This window comes from Ptychodera flava, chromosome 10 (assembly GCF_041260155.1).
Source record: "Ptychodera flava strain L36383 chromosome 10, AS_Pfla_20210202, whole genome shotgun sequence".
In the NCBI taxonomy this organism is placed as follows: Eukaryota; Metazoa; Hemichordata; class Enteropneusta; family Ptychoderidae; genus Ptychodera; species Ptychodera flava.
The window spans coordinates 42,413,819-42,436,974 of NC_091937.1; the positions used below are offsets into that span (position 1 = coordinate 42,413,819).

Genomic DNA, 23,156 nt, shown 5'->3' on the forward strand with positions numbered 1-23,156 from the left:
ACACTTGTCTGGATGAAAAATCAAGTCAATATGTCAGAAACTCACAAATATTCACTATGATTTTATAAAATTCACATTTTACTTGTACTGGTATATGAAGGTTAACTGCGAGAAATTTCAGCAAGTTTCAATTTTGACTGAAAGTTGAAGGGCTTGCTTTATATATAACTATAGTATGCATAATTTATTGGTACAAAAATATGTCCACAATGTGGAATATAACTGTCTGGTCTGGTATTACCGGACAATTTTATTCCACATTCTGGGCATTCTGTGCATTAGCCGCAGTACACGTCTCCTCTCAAATTCCAACATTTCTCAATTCTTTGAGTCAATAAAAAAATTTCTTGAAATTTATTTGCAGCTACTTTATACCAGGTACATGAAATATGTAGAATGTTCTTGAATCAAAGACGACGTTCTTTGGTCAGTGATGTATCGATCCTTCAGTGTAGAGGACACGATGATATGCTGGGATTTCAGTCAACTGTGAAACAGTGTACTTATCAAACTACCGGTACCATAATTTGTTCACTTTACGAAATCATATCAATGTTCTGGTACACAGGATTGAAAGATTTTATGCATAATTGATAAATTTATTTTTTTTATCTTAATAATAAATACCAATCCTATGATCAGGACATCTAATTATTCATTCATGACGATATGGAAGTACTTAGACTATGATGGTAAAACCTTGTCTACACCGCCTGTCAAAACAATATATTTCTTCCCTGGCTATGTCTTGCATCATTAAATCTTCCAAGGAGAAAGCAGAGTACATAAGGTATTAAACCACATTCATAATTCATGGAGCGTTCTCATGATACTACAGTATGACAAAGGAGTGCCAATAACACTGTGACTCTCACTGTACTCTCAACAATGAAAGACCAGGAGTGTGTTTTCTCCACGGACATAATCAGCACTGACATGACGGCTGTATGGACCAAAGACACTACTGGGAGACCACACCGGAAAGGAGAATGATCGAGCTTGCTGACATGATGAAAATGGGGTACCTTTGCATATCATATTGCTATATTCAGCCGGAAAAATCAGAAAAGTTGAAATGAAGGAGGAGCCTGCATATTTAACTGTGAATATTTCTGTGAAAAGATGAGAAATGTAGATCACATCTTCCAATTTAAAATTTTAATTAAACTCAGCAAAAATCTTTGATATAAAAATATTTCTTGCATCAGAACGTTACGTTAAAACAATCTGAGATTACAAAAGTGGGGGAAAGAGAAAGTTATGAGGTTGAACTTCAAGAGATTTGAACTTCAAACCAAAGAGTAATTATCTGCACAAAGATACATAAAAAATATGGTTTATTTCTTGGACAAACAATCTAACTTATCATGGATGATGTTTTACTTCAGAGTATAATCACTTCCCAGTATGACTTCAACATAGATACATGGTTGGGGCTACCAGTAAAACAGGATGTGCTCACTCATTTCAGAACATATTGGCTGATTCACCGAATTCATCTAACTTGTTCTAATTGATGTCTTTTCAATAGTTTTAATAAAGCTGTGGAATGAATGATCTACAATTGGACCAATCATGTGGTACGTTGGTTATTTCACAGATGGAGGGAACTGGAAGAACTGACTGTGGGAATACTTCAGTACATTAGACCTCAGACAAAACATGGCACAATACTCCACCATGAAAAACATTTCCCATCAACATGAAAGGTGAATTTCGAAGAACATTGACCCTTTGAACCCTGACCTCTTATGTGACCCTCTGAACCCTGACCTGTGACCCTCTGAACCCTGACCTCTTGGTGACCTCTGATATCCCCCCAGCCAATGTAATTAATGGAGAATTTTGTCACCACAGCTGACAATTCTGACAATTCATAGAATGTACAACAATGGATACAATGCAGAGTGAATGATGTTCCTATATATGTTGTTACACATTATAAATCAGATCTTATGTGATATTAAAAAGATAATTTACGCAACACTTTACAATAATATCACCGCGTTAGGGAAAACCACTTCGTAAAATGTCACAATTTCTTGACAAAATTTTTATTCATTATTTAATAATGACACCTCTGTGAATAGTTGTCTGTCGTCTGCTCGATAAATAAGTTTTGCAGAAGTAAATATATGAGCTGGGGAAGAAAAACCCTTCCAATTTCGAAAAATTGAGTACAAAAAAGTCACATGATTACGAACTGTATCAAAATACAGATTATTTGAATTTTTATTGAGGGTGTCCATGACAAAATGACATTGTGTAGAATGGTTAAATATGAGGGCTTGGTAGGATTGTACTGTCAAATGTAAGCGAGTGGTGGACATGTATGTAGCTATAGGGTCATAGTTGAGAAATCTGAAGGCATAAGGTACAATGCTCTTCAGGGACAGCTATTCAGATCCGCAAACGTTTGCAAAATTCTTTTGGTCTACCACTTGTAAGGGCTCATTTTGAAGCTTATGGAATATATAAAGTTTTCCTCAGCTTATTTTGTGAAAATCTAAAATTTACTTTTACCCCCAAAGAGTTAACACGGGGCCGATGGCCATTTTTGAATCGCAAGTGTCAGGAAATTTTGAGTAATTTTGAGAGACCCCTGATTTTTATTCTTCATTTTTAAAAGGAAAGGATGAAAGTTTCCTTGAGGAAACTGGGTACTGGGTATTTTAACATGCTTGGGGAAGTAGAATAAGAAACTGATGCAAAAGTTTCGATTACGAGGCACGTATTAACATAAGATAGCCAAGTTTCATAATGCAGTTGAGTAGACAAAGATGGACAGTGCTGAGAAACTCAGAATTTGAAGATACAAGATTATGAAACCGTAAATCATAAAAGTGACAACCAGACATACGAATAGGCTATCAAAGACATTTGCGGAGAAAAGACATCAAGTGTACACAAAAATCATAAGACGAAGTACAAGATACATGCCATTTGGACAAGTGAACATGACATGACACAGCAAAAATCAGAAATTATACAGTACAGGGGTGAAATCACAAACTTACACAAAAATTGAATTCATAAGAGCTTGAAGATTTGATGATGGCCAGCATTTACACAAGTGACAGTACAACTCTAACAGAATAAAAAAGTGTCAAAATTCTTCTCCCATCAAATTCCCTTTTTCTTTTATTAAAAAAAAATTGACTAGGACTGCAGAGATACCAGCTGCATGAAATATTTCAGTGAGTAAATACAATGTTTTCTTGTTTGGGTTTTCTTTTGCTATCTCTCTTCTGTATCTACATGTATGGGCTATTTGACTGGAGAGATAGTCGTAGATAATACACGAGGTGGCTGTTCTGTTTGCTTAGAGCTACAGTAACTGCAACTTTTGACAATTTTTGAAATATTTATAGTTTATGCATAAACTTGAGATGCTCGGTCTACTTCCCATAGCATTTTGAAACACCCAGTATCTTGGATTGACAGTGCGTGTCAATATGAGATGTGCATTGTTGTTGTTGACAATTTAATTCAAGTCTGGACCTGAATTTGATCATCAACATTACCCAGGACACACAGACAGTCAATGTTGACAAGCTGAGTACTGGGTATTTTAACATGCTAGGAGAAGTAGACTGAGGAATTGAAGCAAAAAACCCTTCAAAAATTGTCAAAAGTGAGTTACTGAGCTTTTAAGGCCTTACTTTTTACAAAGCTATTTGCAGATTAATTCAAAAATATTTGGCAGGTGAATTAGAGATAGCACTAGCAAAGAAGTCTGTAGGAACTCCTCGGGGTGTCAATGGAACTTGTTATAGTGCTTCGTTATTACTTCATCTTGCAAAATTATGTCTTGTCAAACTTTTGGAATTTGATTAAAAATAAGATATAAAACCATCTGACTCACTGTTGAACTACCTTGCACACTGAGTTGGACTGTTGTTAACGTACATTTTACAAAAAAAAATTTTACATGGAAACTCCAAGACAACAATAATTGATCGAGTTTTACTACAATGACTCAATATTTTAAATGATCTGGAAGATGAGGCACTGTGTGGACCATGGGTATATGATTATGTATGTACACAACTTTTGGCCGTGGGTCTATATAATGACTGTTTGTACACTAACTTTTCCAAAAAGTTAATTTCTTCCCTTGGAGAGTCCATCTGATGGGTTGCTCAAAGCAAAAAGCAGCACTATTACAGTAGCAGCTAAAACAATCCTACGATAAATCATCTATAACATAGCCCTCTATGGAAGCTCAGCAGAAATACCTTATCACTTTGTTTATTTCAAGATGCAGGTTCCTTTAGTTAAAGAGTTTTGGCATTATTCAGTGGCAAATAAACAATGCCATTTTTTTCTAAAATTCATTTCCTTACAAGACAGTCGCCTTCTTGCACATAAAAAATATACATGTTTTGCATGCCCAAGGGAAATAGGACAGCCCTGCAAGCATTGAACCAATCAGAAAAGCGCTTTCAGAAAAGAACTGGTTTATTTACAATTCAGAAGCAAGTGATGGAAATATTCCATGTAAGTATCAAAGACTGCTATTGGTCCACGGACCACGTCACAATTAGCACCTAGATCATCCTTGCATTTCGCAGCATTCGCATTGTCTAATGCTGGATGGTTGAGAAACGTACAGTGTGCACAACTCCACTGCTGTCCTTCATCAGAATCCAGTATGCCAGCTTGCTCTGTGGCTATGGCACTGATAACTTTGTGTGCAGAACTTCGTGGCGGTGGTGGCGGTGGTGGTGGTGGTGGTGGTTTTGGTGCCGATATTGGTGCTGAAAATCAAATAAAAAAAAACATATTTCTTGTAACACTTTTGTTAAATACTAACGACAAGTAAAATACTTTAACTAATAAATAAGTATTTGCTATTAAATATTAGCTTAATTAAAGTTATACTGTCACTTGTTCCAATTTTGTCACAGTTACCATGGAAAGAGAAAATCTAACCAATCACAGATTTTAAGCGGGTGGCCGCTTTTTAAAAACAGCGCCCTCACATTGGCATTTTGAATACCAAGGAACGCTCCTTTGACCGTATATGGGCATATTTAGATTACAGGTGACTGTATACCTTTAAAATATTGAATTTAAAATTCAATATTTTTATGTTTACTATTTTAATTAAAATAGTATTGTAAATGTTCTATGAGAACTTCTTAGTTTTTGTTTTCCTGTTGACACTTGTGACAAAAACGGGAATTGATTTGAATAACCACAAATCCTAGGAACTTCTTCATTTCAGTCTTGGAAAGTGGGCCAACTTTTCACAAAAACTCAAACAGCACTATGGAAATCATTTGTGATGGCTTTTGATTTTACAACGTCTGAGTTTTCTGCAGTCCATACAGGAGAGCTGGCAGATAATGTTCTCCAAACAGGAGACTGATGAATGAAGTAATATCCTAGCTTGGTTTGTGTTTGTCCAGCTACTTACAATAATCTGGTGGTTTTGGAGGCACTGGCCCTGGGGCACCTGTTGAGCCGATGTTTCCATAGAAACTACTGCTTTGATCAACTGTTGGCACTGTAAGAAAGCAAACAATTCACATTTTGATCAATCTTTAGGATTTTTTTTCTCTAATAACTTGAGTATCTACATGTTGTTTAAGCTGCAGAGACCAAGATTTGAGCATTTGTTTGACATTCTCTATTAGGGTGTTGAAATTTTGTCACTTGAAAACTTTCCCCGCTGTAGAAGTGAAAAATAATTTTGTTAGTGTCTCTAGCATATCTCACTACCGTTGATACATTTTGGGACTGAAACTTTGAAAGGATAAAGGCAAGCAGCTCAAAGAAAAATATGTTGTTCAAATAAGTCTGAGAAATGCCTCAACAGCAAATTTTTCGACTTTGAAAATATTACAATGCTTTCCTGGTTTATGAACTCATTATTACACCAGTACAAAATTATGATTTTCACTATCTTGTCTCGGTAAATATCAAAAATCCAAGTTTTTCCAATTGTGTTCAAACACAAAGTGGTCGCAATTTTGATTTTCAAAAAATTTATTTGAGATGAATTGCACAAGTGAGTGACATCTGATTTTAATTCTTGATCACAAAAGAAAATAGTTAAAACCTCGCTATGCAAGGTATGAGCAGCAAGACTGCTGAAAACTGGGCCTACACTGATCAATTTCACAAATCAATATAATCCCAGGGGGTCCACTTGCTTCACACTGACAAGCAAGGCCCCCTAAGAAAGCCTTATTGTTATCATACTGAAGACTGACCCCAGTGTTCTTAACCTGCTCACCCCTATTCCCTGTAAACAGGTCCACATTCATAATTGTTAACAATAGATTTGGGACAATCCATGGTGGTGAAAGGGTTTTGCAGCACTGATCAGCAAACTGTTTCTCCTTTCAGAGTCAAAAAGTGCATGGCAACTTACCCTGGCCACTGTTCAAGAACTCCATCTCTCTTGACATGATCTGTATATCAGTTTGCAGGCCACGGTTGTTACTTCGAAGTCTACCTATATGTTCTGCCTGTAACCAATAGAAATTTATCGTTCAATGACTTGGTAAAGTGTTGTTTCAAATGTGTCACAAAGAAAACAACAACTGCATTTATGTGAAACTTATGAAAGAACAACAGGTCCACCAATTGAATAACAGATTGGAATTTTATATGATTGTAAAAAATCATGAAAGAGAAAGCTGGTACTAGATAAATTATTTTCTGTCAATGGTTTGAGTGTCTAGTTACTTTGCCAATATAAAGAACACTGATACTGACAATAGAACTTCCATGAGTATTTTACATTTGGTGAAGCACTGCACTGTTATGGTGAAAGTTGTGCAATTATTGTTCATAAAATTTCAATTTATTTTGTACGTTTACTTGAATTTGTAAGGTTAGTCACTCTTGTTTGTCAAAGTTTTGCAATATTCTACATATTGGACTGAGGCATTGCATTGACCCTGCACTGAAAAATTAGTATGAACAAGATTCATAATATATGACACTGCCACTGTCAATTTGAAAACATCTAATTTATTCAAATTTGTATTAATTATTCATGCCACACCCACAAAAAAACAAATAACTTCTATGTACCAGATTTCATTAAAATCCAATAAGTCGTACTTGAGATATTGCATCGACAGACGGACAGACAGACAGACAGAGAGAAAGACAGAGACAGACACATAGACAGACATACAGACAGGCACTGGTACGACAATAGCTCACATGTGTGAACAATGAGCCAATAAAATACTTACATTTGGCAATTGTGAGCTTCTATTTCTTCTGTCTATTAACTCTCTTTCCATTTGTTCAACTTGGTGCCTTGATTTGTCTAGTTTAGCTTTTTCTTCATCTAAGTCCCTCAGAAGCCTTTCAAATCTTGCCTGCTGATGAAGAAGGAGTGCTGTCACAGAAATTGAAATCACCAAGCATTAGTAACAGCAAAAAGATACTATTTAGATCGATATCCATTTTATGACCCACTTTTAGTTTTAATCTGTTCTTTATCATCATTTATCTGCACCATTAACCTTTACGCCGATCAAGCTCACACTCAACTTTGGCCATCAAATACGGGTACAAGAATATAAAGCTTTCATTTCGGTACAATGTTAGTTGAATAACTAACGTACAGTTACGTGGAAAACGGCTACTTCCTTTCACTCTAAGAATTTTCTGAAAAAGACTGCAACATAAACACAAATGACATGCATCTTTTAGATATATGTGAAATTGCATCTAATCACATTTTCTGATTTTTGTCAATCTCACAAACCAATTCATTCATTCATTGATTCATTCATTAGGCAAGAAAAAGATTATTATCTCTTGAATTTTCCTGGCAAAACAACAACAGCACACAGAGTTTTCTGGCAATGTGCAGCAGTTCAGAAGATTATGTCTTATTGGATAGATTGTCATTATTTACAGCAACTTAAGGTGTCTGAAACTAGAGTTATTGTGTACCTGATTGGCTGTTTGGAAGTAATTCAATGAGAAGAAAGAGTTTCAGCTACCAATCGGAATATGAAAGTTTCCAAAGTGCTGCACATTGGCCAAAAGTTTTAACATTCTTAGGAACAAGTAAACTTGCCCAATTATTTTATGAATGAAGAGTCCCTCCAAATGCATATCTTTAGATTGTTCAAATAGAATACAAATATTGTTTTCTACAAATTTGAATAAGTTGAAATACACAATACAAACACTGATTAATGATCAAGCACTAGAATAATTGCTGTGAAGGAGAATGTCTGATAATCTTTGTGGCATTTTCCAAATAATGTTCCAAATTCAGTAAAAGGAGAACAAGGTAATCCAAGGAATGGCTCATTCTACTTTTGCTAATTCATAGTACTGTTTGTCACCTTCCTCTGGCTGAAATTTGTACTATATTCACCCAACTATACACCGATAATTTGGCAACACATAACAGCTGTTATACAAGGGCACAAGCTTACACTTGGATGAGTGCGGTAAAGGTAATAATGAATAGTTTTGTCAGTTGAGCTTGGTCAATATTTCTTAAGGTAGAATGCGCCTCAGGGACTGAAATTTTAACTTTTACAATACTTGTTTGGTCTATCACTTGTGGGGGCTCATTTTGTAGTTTATCGAGTAAATATAGTTTGATCTTTGTGAAAATCAAAAATTTTATTTTTCCTCAGAGACAACATACGTGGATTTAAGCCATTGTATATCCAAAATGTCAGTAAATATCAGGTACTTTGTTTCCCTTGCACCAGATTTTGCATGGTGACTACTGATTTTTATTCTTGATTTCAACAAGGAATGGTTCAAAGATTCCCTATGGAAAGTTTGGGGAAAAGTTTGAGTCTTTCAATTTTGAGGCATGCACTACCTTAATTTTTCTACAACTACTGATGGCAATATTTGTGACTTATCTGAAATTGAATATTTCAGAAAGGAAAAGGACACTGTGATACCTTGTGTATATGCATAGTCCTCCTGTTCTTTGGTAAGCCCTGCTGTCTGTGCTGAAGGTGGTGGTTGACCTGGATACTGAGAAATTGCTTCATCCAAGGGACTCTCAAGTAAGCTACTATGGCTAGACGCTGGCGACAAAGGTTGTATTGGTGGTGGTGGAGTTGCCGTGCCATCTATGCTACGATTCAAAATATCCTCCTCTCCCCTGGTAGGAGTGGCACTTAGAATCTGGTTTAAGTTCGATATTGGCTGCTTTGGCGTAAATCTGTACGTGCTTGTGACTCTATTGTTACTGTCTGAGGTGCCACCTGGAGTTGGTTGAGTAGGAGAGGGAGATGCAATTTGAAAAGTCACGTTGTGGGCATTGGATGAGCTGCTCGGATGAGTGGGTCCACTCTGAGGCGGGAGTTTGTAATAATGCAATGAGGTGGCGCTGTACGAAGGCTTGTGTTGAGAAGGGCTTCCTCCGCCAGCGCTGCCAGAATACTGAGATTGATTGCTTGGAGCGTAGTTGATATATTGACGAGCTCCGGGACTTGTAAACTGCTGCTGGTGATGGGGGTGCCCGGCGCTGCTTGGACTTGTGTACTGTTGAGGTCCAGCTATGCCAGGGCTGGTGTGATGTTGGTGTGTATGACCACCGTACTGTTGATGTCCCGTGACGCCAGGACTGGTGTACTGCTGGTGTGCGCTGCTGACATACTGTTGCTGCTGGTGCGTTGCAGCGCTAGCACCACCATACTGTTGCTGTTCGTACTGTTGTCCTCCCACATAGTGTTGTGCATGACTGCCATACTGTGGCTGACTTGGAGTTCTATTGCTACTACTTGTGTAATGTTGAGGGGGGTGTAGGCCAGGGGTGACATTCCCTGAACTAACGTAATGTTTCTGAGGAGTTCCATGGCCTGGATAGTGAATATTTCTCGTGGGCGTGGTGCTCACGTAATGTTGTGGGGGTTGGTAGTACGACATAGATGCAGTTGAACTGCTCGGAGATGTAAAACTCCCAGACGGACTGCGGTTGTACGGCGTGTGTACTGGAGACTTTGTATACTGCGACGTATGCTGTTGTTGCGAGACGTTTGTCGAGTACGTTGAAGTGTACTGTGGTGGACTGTTCTGATACCCTTGGTCAAAGGGCCGGTAGTTCTGCACTACTGGAGCAGACTGGGGTTCTACCAATTGTTCAGTACTCCCTCTAAACTCCTGCGCACTCATGCTATGCATTAACACACCTGGCGCACTCTTGACACTAGAGTTTGACAAACGTCTTTCATCTTGCTGACTTGATGTACTTGAAGCAGAAGATGGCCGAGTGTCCTGTAAATGTAAATTTTGCATCTGGTTTGACATTGGTATCGTCACTGCACTCTGATACTCTCCATACATGTATTTTGGACTTTCCTTTTCCAGTTCAGCGATGCATCTATCGATATCATAGGGGTTCTGAAAATGGCACAGAAACCATGAAAGAATTAGTTGAAGTGCTGATACAAAACAATCGTACAAATCACAAGTTTTACTTTATTAAAAATCCAGTACTCTTTGCAATACACCTGCAAGTAATACCCTTTACAAAATTTGAGAAACCATTTCTGAAGACTTAAGTGATTAGTTTAACTTATCATTATATGTTACAATACTAAAACATTTATTTTCGATGAAAATAGATTTTTTAAAATTTATGACTGTGATTCAACTGTTTTTCCATGTGTTTAATTTAATGAACAAACTTTCAATGTCCAAATAAATGTATATAAATACTATAAAATTACTATAAATGTACATATTCTACGTATTATGTATATATTATTATACTATTATATATATGTATATAAAGGCTAGGATCATTGAAACTTCTCTGTAACATTTCTCAGGAACATGGTACATTGTATTCTTATCACAAATCTCAGACGACACCAGAAACCATAATGTATGCCATAAAAGACAAAACATGAGAGCCTAAAATGGCAAAGTAAACATTCCCAAGATCTTAGAAGAATTGATTTTACATGTGTTTTGAGGCTTTATTCTCTCCAGTTCAGAAATTCACTAAAGCACAGTCATGGGTGGAGGGACTGTGACTGAAAGCAGTCATGTCAGTTTTATGTCTTTTTTAATCCTGACAATAAACCTTTGACATTTAATTTGCATTTAATTTGCATAATATTTGCATAATATTTGCATAATAACATGGTTTGTATAAATCTGAATCACAATGTTGCAATGATCCAGTATACCAAGGTATAAAAGCAAGTAAAAAGTCTGACAACTATACACTTGGATAATCCCTAGATTGTATGGTCTGAGATTTAAGATATCTCTGTTTAACAATCTAGCAAACATATCCCTACATGTCAAATTGATAGATCCCAGAATGCAGCTTCCTGCCCATGGTAAAAAAATCTCATCTATTGTTCCACGGCTGTATTTATCTGTTGTTTATCTCTGTCCACTACAGTAACAGACATACGCCATTCATCAAAATTAAGAAAAAAAAGAATCTAACAATTGTGCTTGAGCACAATGCTGTTTTGAGTTAAGATTTGTAGTCCTGTGCATTCTTATATCAGTGGTGCTATCAGTTTCAAAATGTCAAAGGTTTATTATCAGGACCAAACAACCATTAATTCCGCCCACACATTTACCACTGGTACCGTAGAGTCAACCAATGAAAAAAAACCATAAAATCTAAAAATACATATAAACCGCTCAAACCCCTACATATGAAAATACCTATAAAGAAAGTCAAAATTGAGGGATACAAATTCCTTGGAAATGAATACAAGGGTATTTGAATTCCGATGATAAATGAAATGAAATAAGAAATGAGATCTCCAGTGAAGCACACAGTGAATGCTTTAGGCTACAAAGTGGGAGCTCCCACTGGGGCATGTGTTGTATTTACTTAGCTGCAAACTTCCTTCTGTGTCTGACAACTTCGCTGGCAAAACTGTCAAAAATCAGGCCCATTCATGAAACAAGTTTTTCACTTTCTGCCCGTTCAATCTAGCCTTTGGGCAGAGAGTCAAATGCCGTTGCCCTGCCAAGTTTCCTCTGCCCTGTGTTAGGACAGGGCATTGAACCCACTAGGAAAGCAAGTGTAATTATTTGCATTGCATTAAAAGGTAAGGTCAAGGTTATATGTTAACAAGAGTTTGGCCCTGTGCTGATTAATATCAATGAAATCCTACTCAGAAAGATTTTACTACCGGAGAGTATATATTATGTAGGACAGCCTGATATAAAAACTACGCGAATGTTTGGCCTGTTCAATGGCTTTGCTGATAATTCTTATCATACATATGGACAGGTTCATTAATAACCCCATGAATATTTTATTTTTTCTGATGAACGACTTTGTTGGATATTCAAACACTGATTTTGCCATTTTATCGTTTAGACTTGTCAAAGTCCCATTACCTTTACCTATTTTCCGTTGGCCAACACCTCAATTTACCCACTACCATAAAACATTTTGCAAAGGACTTTAATTACATCAGCAAAGTTGTCTGTAACACTTCATCTAGCTAATATTTGCTCTCTAGCTGCAACAGGACTTGAATGCATGAAAATTTTGCATCAAATTGCACAGAAAATTGACTCAGGCTGTCTGGCTATTTAACAGCTACAGCTAGTAAAATCAGTATATTATATCAATAATTTTTTTTAATAAACTGTAATTTTTATACTACCTTATCACTTGACATCTGCAACACCTCTGTACAAAATCATGTGAGTCAAAAGATATCTATTGATGTGGAATATGAGAGGGACATTTGGTCTAAAAAGGATGAAGACTCTTAGGACATTGAGCTTTACACAGTTTTGACCTAAATTAATTTAGACTGGCTGTTACCATACAGAGGGCACATTTTTCCAACATAAAGAAATCATGTGATATGTCACAAATGTTATAGAAATTTGTAAAAATTCAAAGGCAATCTGAATCCCTGAAAAACACACGCATTATAAGATAAATAATGTATGACTTTTATAGGAGTAGCACATGACCTCAAGATGTGTAACCTATGATCTGCAAGACAGTAACCCATGACCTCTAGATAACCTTTGACCTCTGAAGTGAGTAACCTATGAGTGTGAGTGCAAAATATGATATGGTTGCACAGGTTTGAGAGTTCACTCCCTTGACCAGAGTACAACAGAACCTAGATGATAAGACACATGGTATTGATCAGGTGACACAATAACAGATTAAAATGAACCACAACTTTGCACAGAATAACCTGAGTTAAGCCAAAATGAAATAATTTTATATGTGATACATTATTATCCTGTTTTAAAATATACGCTGACAAATGGGTACTTGATTAATTGTAGCATTTTATCCATCTAATTAAAGTCAATAGGAGTCTGCCTTTTCTGTTTGCCAGGTTTATCAGTCAATCCTTGAAGAATGCAAATATAATCAGCTGTCCTTGTTCATGCTTATGAAATGACAATAAATCACTGTGATTACATGTGTACAGCTGAACTTTATAGCCGAATAAAACAGGAAACCGTGCAGCCAGACATTCTGTGTCAAATCATCAGAAAAAATTGAAGTGCAATACGTAGAAAGGTAAAAATATATGTTTTCCAGAAAATGCATATTCTTATCAGTATATTATTACAAAAGGAAGCAGGATAATTGAAAAAATAGTCATGTTAGGAGGAAAGAATTTAAAATATTTTGATTTGGTTGAAGGTATTTGTTTGGTACACAGGGTAGAATTTGAGTATTGCCACACACACACACATGCCATGATTGATGTCAGGTATGTGGCTGACACCCACCTAACCTCCTAAACTCCTACTGCCACTTAAAGCCCTAGTTTATACAAATATCAAGTTAATCTTGTTCATCCTCAATTCTTGCTATGTAGGTCAACCCTCCTATTGTTAACAATGGGGCAATACCACATGTACATACTGATGGTGAAATTGTTAAAGCATATAAAGAGAAAATATATTTTCAGAGAATATAATGCCATAATGTACCCAGGGGTAGGTGGGCCAATAAAATATATCTAGCGTTCTAAAATTATTTTACCACAGGTCAGCAAGGTATATATTAATTCAAGTCACAATACAGGAATATATCAATTTAACCCTTTCACCACCATGGTTTGTTCCAAATCCATTGTTTTCTATGGTAAAGATGGACCTGTATACAGGGAACTGGGGGTGAAAGGGTTAAAAGTAGCTATCATTGTCAAAACACGCTCCCAAAAGACCTATTTCCAAGAAACATTAGTAAAAGTGCTGCATGGTGTTTACTACTCTACTATAGATGAGCCATAACACGGCTTTTAATTTATGGTCATGCTGGTACCACAGAATTCATGATTTCATCTGAAATTAAAAATTTAAGACTAGACTACTTTTGGTTTACTGAGGAGCTCTGCTAATAAATAATTAATAACAATAAACTATGCGTTCACATACAGAAATTATGAGAGAAAATATTTTTGAAAAAAATTCTCTTAAAAATTTTCAGCATCAGTGGCTGAAGCATAGGCTGGAAGCTTGAACTGTAGGCTGATACAGGATGGAGGGATTAAGTAAAGACTAGCATGCTATCATGTCAACATGGCAGGATATGGAATCAAATGAGCTGAATTCATATAAAATCATATGTCATGTCTTTATATAATATATCAACTTACTTGATGAATGGTTTGTGTTACAATGCCCTCTGGGATTTCTGGAAACCTATGTTTCAATGTCTGTAACATTCTCGTTTCCGAGTCACTTGTTGCCATCTTAATCTGCATATGTTGCTACAGTCACCAGTGTCTGTAATGTGAAAATATGACAATGGTCACTCACAATGACTGAAAATGTTGGGAGTTGATAAATCTGTTTTCCATATTCCCTGTAAACGAATCATTAACCTATTCACCCCTGATTCCCTGTAAACAAGTCCACACTCACTGTTGATAACAATGGGTTTGGGACAAACCATGGTGGTGAACAGGTTAGAATATCTTCAAGTCAGGGTCACAAAGACTGCACACTCTACACAAACTGACACCAGCTACATATAAATGTGCATGCCTACAAAATATTTAGCAAGAGACCAAGAAAGACAACATGCTGTAGTTGTAAAGCGTAATGGTACGTGTATGAAGAGATGTTTTTTAGTTTGAAACAAATGTATAGAAGCTGAGCAAGCTTGAAGTAGTATGACCATGCAATGGTCACTTTCATAAACACAACACTATGGAAAGATTACACAGTACATTGGATATTTCTGATCATATGCCTCGGAAGTTACATATACTTAACCTTTTGAGGGCTGTAATTTTTTCCGACCAAAATTTTAGTGTAAAATTTTACCAATTTTTATGAATTTTTCTGTAATTTTTTAATAATTTTGGACCAAATGGACATCAAATTTCATTGACTAGTTTTTTATCAAAATTTTGGCAAAAATATGAAAAAATTTGTCTGGGGTATATTTTGTAAAGGTGATATAAATTGACTTTGGTGCTCAACCATGAATTCTGCAGTTACATAGTGTGAATTCTTTCACAAAATAGCATCAACTCTGACATAGAAATGGTATTGACTACATGGTGTTGATAGTAACAAGGAAATAGTATACAATTGCAGTGTAGTTTACAAGTACCATGTTAATGATTACAACTCTGAGAAGTAAGAGTACAAAATGGCAATGCTTGTGTGCCTGCGATGCGGCAAATATTTCAAGTGGCTTTGAAAAAACATGTAATCTTTATCAACCTAAACTGGTGACAACAAGGAAATATGATTACCAAAATGTTAATAAACAAACCGCTTGATGTGTGCCTACCTAACAAACCATTTGACTGGAACAAAACATTACCGTAAATTTTGTAACAAAACTTTTGAGTGTCTGTACAAGCTATCAACAACTTCTATGCAATGTTAGAATAAAGTTGATACCAAATCTTAATTTGCCAGAAATTTGTAAATCTACAATTTATGTGTAACTCTTTTAATATAATACAATCAGATAATGATGTTGGTATTAGAAAGAAAAATAATCCGTATGTGCTCTACAGTCATTAACCCTTTAAATACCACAGTCAATTTTTGTTGCCTTTACAATGTAAAAATATAACACAGACAATTTTTTCAGATAAAGACAAATTTTTTCAGATTTTTCCCAACGTCTCGATCATAAACCATAGCCAATGATAAGTTATGTCCATCTGGTCCAAAATTATCATAATAATTACATAAAATTCACAAATCTGTAAAATACTGCAGTAAAATCGTGCAGGGAAAATTTGCACAACTTAAAGGGTTAAACATATGTGTTCACAGCTAATCGTTGTCATTCTAATGACAATTTTTACAAGTTTAAGAGTTTTACAAAATGTAACATGTAAACTTTGTGCACAAAACTTACTATTGAAATCAGACTTTTCATTAGGACAACCATTAAAACAGTAAATATTATAAAATGTACTGAAAACTAAACTGACAAGATTCTTACAAGAATTGTAAAGGAACACTCATTATATCTAATGACCTTAGAACTATTGAGGTCACGCTGACAGCTTCAACCTAGATTAAGCATATCTCCATAAAACCACTTGAGGAAGTCAACATGTGTACAATAGTTTGATGAACAATGAAAAAGCTACACTCCTAATGCAATGGTGACCCCTAAGAGGTTACACACCGTCCAGAGAGTCAGACACTGTAGACCAGTGACATCCACATGAAATGAAATGCTTCCACACCATAGCCATAGCCACCATAGCAAACTAATGAATCCTGACCACTGGGCCTTTTAACCCTTTGAGTGCTGTAATTTTTCTCACCAAAATTTTAGTGCAACATTTACCAGTTTTCATGAATTTTCTGTAAAGTTTTAAATAATTTGGACCAAATTGGCTATCACATTTCATTAGCTACAATTTTTAATCCAAATTTTGGCAAAAATCTGAAAAAATTGACTGGGGTACATTTTATAAAGGCAATAAAAATTGACTTTGGCGCTCAAAGGGTGAACTAGCAGATATCTGAACTCTTGATTAAAATTCAAATTTCTTTTGGTCACCCGTATTAACTCAACGAATATACCAAATACCAGTTATGTATGTGAATGTGTAAAGTGCAAATATGTCAACACAGCCTGTACAGTACATGTATGTGCGCAATCCAAACCTTACTTGTGAATCTGGACTAGTTTTCATTTATATTATTGTAAACAATGACACTGTATTCGCAAACGATGCACTGTGTTGGTAAGGCTATCACTTTGTATTCAACATGCTTAGATGAGAGAGTAAGAAAATAGAACAAAGATCATAAGACTATCAAAAGTTACAGACAGATCCATACACACGTGTAGTACATACAGCAGCTTGACTGCTAACATATCTACATGGGAACAGGTCCTGGATCAGCCCACTTGCTGCTAGATTCAATGGTCACTATCAGGTCAAGTTAGCCAGAAACTGGTGAAGCAAAGCATGTTCCATAAACCGTAACACTTAATCATTTCAATAACCCAGTAAATATACATGAACTTGAGTTTGTACACTGATTTACACTGAATTTGAATGACTTCAACCAAAACCATATGTCAGACTATTAAAATACAAGTGCCAAATTGAATTTACTAGTATTATGAATTTGATTTTATAAGCCTGTACGGTACATACTCATATTGGCATGGAAAAGGAAGTATGGATATCTGAAAAATAACTATACACACCTTACGTGTGCCAATTCATAACATGAAAGCAGTTCAAATTTTGAGATCTTTGTGAAAAAAAAAGGGTTGTGCGGTAATTATTGAATGAACACATGGTAAGTTGCAGAACCAAATATTATAATCCAAAACAAAGAACAATATCAAACTTCAGGTCATGTCTATCAGTAGAACAATGTGTCATCGTTTGATGAGTATTGAAATTCCAAGAATTACACACCTGGATGAAATGATTTGTTTTGTGCTTGAGAGTTATCCAAGACAGCAAAGTGTGTACCTTACTTGACCTCAGTGATTTTGGAGAGCTCTTCCTCTTTCGAGAACACACCTAACGATTAGTATACTGGTATATTGCTACAATATACTGCATACAGATCATTAAAAGTTAATGATTAACATCCAAATATGACCTTGTGTTATGAAAATACAGCTGAAAAAGGGTGAAGTGTATTGAAGAAATTCTCAATGACGAAAAAATTGAATAATTAATAAATCAATGGATTACTCTCTGTGTTCCTGTTCAATAACAATTGCAGTAAATCAACACAAGACAATTTGTGCAAACGTTTTAGGGCATCCTTTTCACAAAGTGGGCCAGGAATGGATGCAGCCAATTGCACAGTATATGCTCAATAAATTGTACAGGGACAAATCAATGTGTACCAATGTACTGCGCATCAGTCCTATCTTCACTCTTCACAGTTTCAACGGAGGCTGTTTCAAAATGTACAATTGGAAATGCAAACGATGCAGTATAGCAAGAAGATGCTTCTGAAAGGATTACGAAGAATAAAACAACCATAAATTGTTCCCTTTTGACAAAGTTAACACCTCTGGAATAATACAACTTCTTTTTAAATATTGGTTGGTAAACACTTTTAGATTAATTAGTGAACAATCTTTCACATCACTGCAATCAGTGAACACATTTTCTGAGATCACTTCGACTCAAGTCAGTACTTATGCAGTGGACAGGGAAATTAGGTATTTCTACATGTAAATAAATCTCTCTGAAGAATAAACAGGCTTTTAGAAGACCCAAATAAATCATAAAATGTGACAAGCATTCTAGCTTGTTATTTAATCATCTCATATATTATGGTTCTATCACCACTTAAATGTGAATTTTATTTATTTCCTAGAAAAACACCACAGATATGACTATTTGCAAAGCTGTAGACAAAATACATTCAATGTTGAGTGACAATTGTTTATATAACCAGAGTTGGTGCCGATGAGAATAATAAGGTCATCTGTCCCGAATACAAAACATGTTAGGACATTTGAGTTCCATGAATTCATCACAAGAAAATGTGCTAGAACATTCAAGTTCCATGCATCATGAAATAATGAATGGATGTGGCACACCTGAAAAACACTGGGTAAGTCTCTATTACGAAAACAGTAGCGATTTCTTAGGGAGCTTCCCATAGATTTGTGAAGTACCCCCTAGCATTAAGCTGATTTGCAAAACTGTTCAGTATGGACCCAGTGTTCTTCAGCTTTGCCAATACAACACATCGACATTGTGACACAATTGAATTTTCTTAGGGGAGCCTCTTATAGCTTTGTGAAGCAATGGACCCCCTAGCATTAAGCTGATTTGCAAAACTGTTCAGTATGGACCCTGTGTTCTTCAGCTTTGCCAATACAACACATTGACATTGTGACACAATTGAATTTTCTTAGGGGGCCTCCTATAGCTTTGTGAAGCAATGGACCCCCTAGCATTACACAGATTTGGAAAACTGTTCAGTATGGACCAAGTGATGTTCAGCTTTGCCAATACAACACACAGACATTGTGACACAATTAAATTTTCTCAGGAGCCAAGTAGTCTTCAGTCTTGCGTTGGAGGCCAATTATTGTTTTATCAAAATTGTCAGGGGTTGTACATACTGATAGAACATTTAGTATAATCTTAAGCAATTTCCTGAAATCAAATCACAACCTGAACCACTGATACCAGAACCACAACTGAGCTATGTCAATTCAATCCAACTAAATGGGGCAATCATTTGTATTTGAAGTAGGGATATCGTATGATATTTCATTATCAGTCAAACTTTCCATTATTATCTATATTCTCCATACACCGTTTTCACACAATTTACCATGCACTGACTATGACTGAATTTCTGAACGGTTGTTGCTGGCTATCCTTAGAAACAAGTTGAAAATGAATCGTGCATGTAAACTACTTTACATCCTGTTTGATTCAGTGTGTTGATTATTGCTTATCAGGTTGCATTATTCAAAATTGACATAAAAATCAAGGTACCTGGAATATCAGTCTGACAAACACGGCTGTGACATACACTACTTTCATGGACAAATCATTCAAATTCAAGATACTTACGTATTTTTTAGCTAGTCTAGCAAGCAAGAACTATGTTGATGTGCGCTTTCTGCAGGCTTTATCTAATTGTTCCATCTGATAAAGATGAAATATAGGATACGTTATGCTTTACTGGTTTCAACCAACCTGACCTGACAACAATCAGGATGAAGTGTAAATAAGGCATTTAATTCTGTTATCCTTGTCATCTTGATCAAACAAGCAAAACAAATTTATCTTCAAAAATTAACTTTCCAAAGAATTATACAGAGATGTTTCTATTATTTGCCAAGCTAACTCAAAAGTCTTGTTGACAAATTCACCTAATCTAAGATGTGGCTAAATCAAGATAGTTTGTGATGGGCAAATAATCAGTGTTGAGATTCATTAGGTGGTCCTCTGGCCTTTTACCGTACAGTGATACACCTTCAAAAGCATATTACTGGTCTTCAGGACAACCAAAATGGCAAATTTCAGCAAAATTCTTGGTGTTGGACGTTTTGCCCGCGTATATGCTCACCCCTGCTATCCAGTAGTAGCATTATGTATGAATACACTTTTGTATAGCTTTTTAGTGATTAAAGATTGTCATAATATGAGAATAAATGAATCCTACCTGTGCAGAATTGAAAATCATTGTGATAAAATGAGAAGTTAAATGAAGGACATCAAACCATGAACTACACTGGTCAGGATAGTCATAGTCATCTGCCACCTTGTACATGAACACTTTGTCAATTGCTGCCTTCCAACACAACGTTTTCCTTATAAACTCTGTACCCTGACTCTACATGCTCTACACAAGGATGTATCTACAAGTCATTAATCCTATTGGCTGTAAATCTCCACATGTCACGCATTATCAGAGGTCAGGGTTCACGCAGTACATCACAGCTCAAATCATGGAGTTCCCATTTTGTTTCAAACATGGAAAACAGCACCCCCTTCCGTTTAACCTCTGAAATGTTGAACAAGTAGTCAAACATGGTGGTCATCTGTTAACATATAACACACCTTTTGCTGATAACCTGGTATGAAACATCACTGGCATATATTTTCTCTTGATGTGACACAATTGTTCTCGACATAGGCAACAGTATAGAGCTAATGTACAGAATTTCAACACATTTATAGATGTCTCAGAGGAGACATGTGTAAGAATATTATATGGAAGAGAGCACATTGTGCCAGAGACAGTGCCTACAAAAGTACGTATGCTACAAAAAGCTTAGATATCCGTTCACCTTCTGTTTCTAGAATGTATTAATTAACCAATCTGTTGGGTTTTATGAAAACCATTGTTCAGTTGTACCTGTTCTTGAAATAGGCATGTCCTTATTTGTTGTGAGTGAAAGACAAACTCACAGACTGTATTGGGGGCCCGGGTCACTGACACTGCCAACACATCCCGATCTCCAGGACTTTCAGCATACTATTAATGGTTTCCTGTGTCCTCAAACTCTTGCTTTACATTCTTCACATTAAAATCAGGGAAATTCAGAGTGTCTCCCTGTGATTTTGCAATTATGCAATCAAAATCTACACAAAAATTGCATGTCCGGAATCAGAAGATTGAAATGAAACCAAGCAGAGGAAAATGTAACTTGTTTCCATTTCACTTTAGTGGTAGAAACCAATCATAAAATGCACACCCTTCCCTATTGTAAGTAAACTGCTACACCACAACAGTAAATCAATGGCTGGCCATATTCTGCAAAGATAAAACCCAATAATGAGGGCAAAAAATGACCTCTGAAATATCATGACCTAAATTATTTCTGAAATGCTTGTTGGTGATTGATTCACATTTTAATCCTTTCACCCCTGTTTGGCCCATCAGATGATCCTAACTGTATTTTCAATAGGATGTTTGGATGCATAAACAAAGTTATGGGGATGAAGGACCAAAGGATGTCACTGGCTCAAATTGATCATTTTTTTACACCCAGTCAACCTTTTGAAAATGGCTACCCTTTGTATTACACAAGAGGTCCTTGAAAAGGTATCTAGACTTCCTCCTATTTTCTCATCAAGAGATATACACATAAAATTGTTGATCTGAAGGATATGGCACATTTTGACATGTACAGCCTAAGGGGCGACGAACTCACAATGTGTTACATCACAGCAATCATACCAAATATGGAACTCGAACATACAAAAAATATCACTCTGAATTTTCCGAGTGACTCTGACAGCTGTTATCTCAAAAGTGACACTCACCCTTTAGAGTTCTAAACATGATCATACGGCACATTAGATCTAGGACTTACAATTGAATCCACTGATCATGTACTAGAGTCTAGACTTCGCTTCGACGATCACACGTAGTGTTCACTGAATAACACCAAGTCATGAGGTAACTTTTTTGAAAACGTGCATGCTACGAACAGTGCCTTCCGGGATGGGTACAGCGGTGTTTTTCATATATAGATACAAAAAAGTGTAAGAATTTTTTTAAATTCTCAAGAGTCTCTTGAGAAACGGTACAATTAAATTGTTGCTTCTCGTGACATACTATCCCTGGGCCACATGTAAATAGTGGCCCAACCCACTATTTAGCCAATCACTTGACGGTATGTATGTTGTACGTTTGGAAATTAACAAATAATCCAACAAAGAATAGCGCTGTGTAAAACATCTCTTCAGTTACGAATCGACGTCTTCTTTCTAGTCATTAAGCTTTTGTGATCATATAACTACGTAAGTATTGGGAACAATACCGCAGTTGGACGAACACTTTAAACTTTTCAACTCCGCCTGACCAAGGACGGTACGCGGTGTAAAGATTTCGTCATGATTCCAGGGACAAGACTCCATTGCAACAATGTGATGACAACTGAAGTGATTAAAACATATAATTACCTTCTTAGCTACAAAGCGGGCATCGCGAAAGTCTTGTAATATTATTATCTCGTTGGAAAACCTGGAGTATTTTGCATATAACCGTCTGTAATTTTATTAGAACTGGACCGCAGGAAGTCGAGACATGGCCGACAACTTGTGAGCATGCGCACTTAAAAATCATGTGACAGTTCCCGTTTTGTGTCTCTCCCTGCTTCAGAATCCTTTAAATTAACGACTAAAACTCTCAGGCAACTGATCAAATAATTTTAAAAACAGTGACATTATCCTTTTTTGCGGAAACAAAAATTTATGAAAGATTTTGTGTAAACCGACACCGGTGACGTCATC

The 23,156-nt window shown here is 36.2% G+C and overlaps 1 protein-coding gene across 2 annotated transcripts; it reads right to left on the reverse strand.

The window, feature by feature from the left end:
* Positions 1 to 1,320: 1,320 nt before the first annotated feature.
* Positions 1,321 to 22,980, reverse strand: LOC139142877 (mitogen-activated protein kinase kinase kinase 7-interacting protein 3 homolog). Of its 2 annotated transcripts, none has more exons than XM_070713056.1 (7): positions 22,827 to 22,980; positions 14,580 to 14,709; positions 8,910 to 10,356; positions 7,218 to 7,366; positions 6,383 to 6,479; positions 5,423 to 5,512; positions 1,321 to 4,760 (listed from the first exon to the last, which is right to left on the reverse strand). In XM_070713056.1, the coding sequence occupies exons 2-7, from the start codon at positions 14,685 to 14,687 to the stop codon at positions 4,462 to 4,464; spliced, it is 2,190 nt and encodes a 729-aa protein (XP_070569157.1). In that variant the 5' UTR covers positions 14,688 to 14,709; positions 22,827 to 22,980; the 3' UTR covers positions 1,321 to 4,461. The 2 variants fall into 2 exon arrangements, with proteins under 2 accessions (XP_070569157.1, XP_070569158.1); XM_070713057.1 differs by lacking the exon at positions 22,827 to 22,980 and adding an exon at positions 19,983 to 20,049.
* Between the last annotated feature and the right edge of the window lie 176 nt (positions 22,981 to 23,156).

Bases quoted from the DNA above. Each gene is read 5' to 3' on its own strand.
- LOC139142877 (XM_070713056.1), bottom strand. From the start codon at position 14,687: ATGCAGATTAAGATGGCAACAAGTGACTCGGAAACGAGAATGTTACAG. The intron at 7,367-8,909 runs GTATCACAGTGT...TTTCTGTGACAG, and splicing joins GGACTATGCATATACACAAG to CACTCCTTCTTCATCAGCAG. The intron at 5,513-6,382 runs GTAAGTTGCCAT...GCTTTCTTACAG, and splicing joins GTTCTTGAACAGTGGCCAGG to TGCCAACAGTTGATCAAAGC.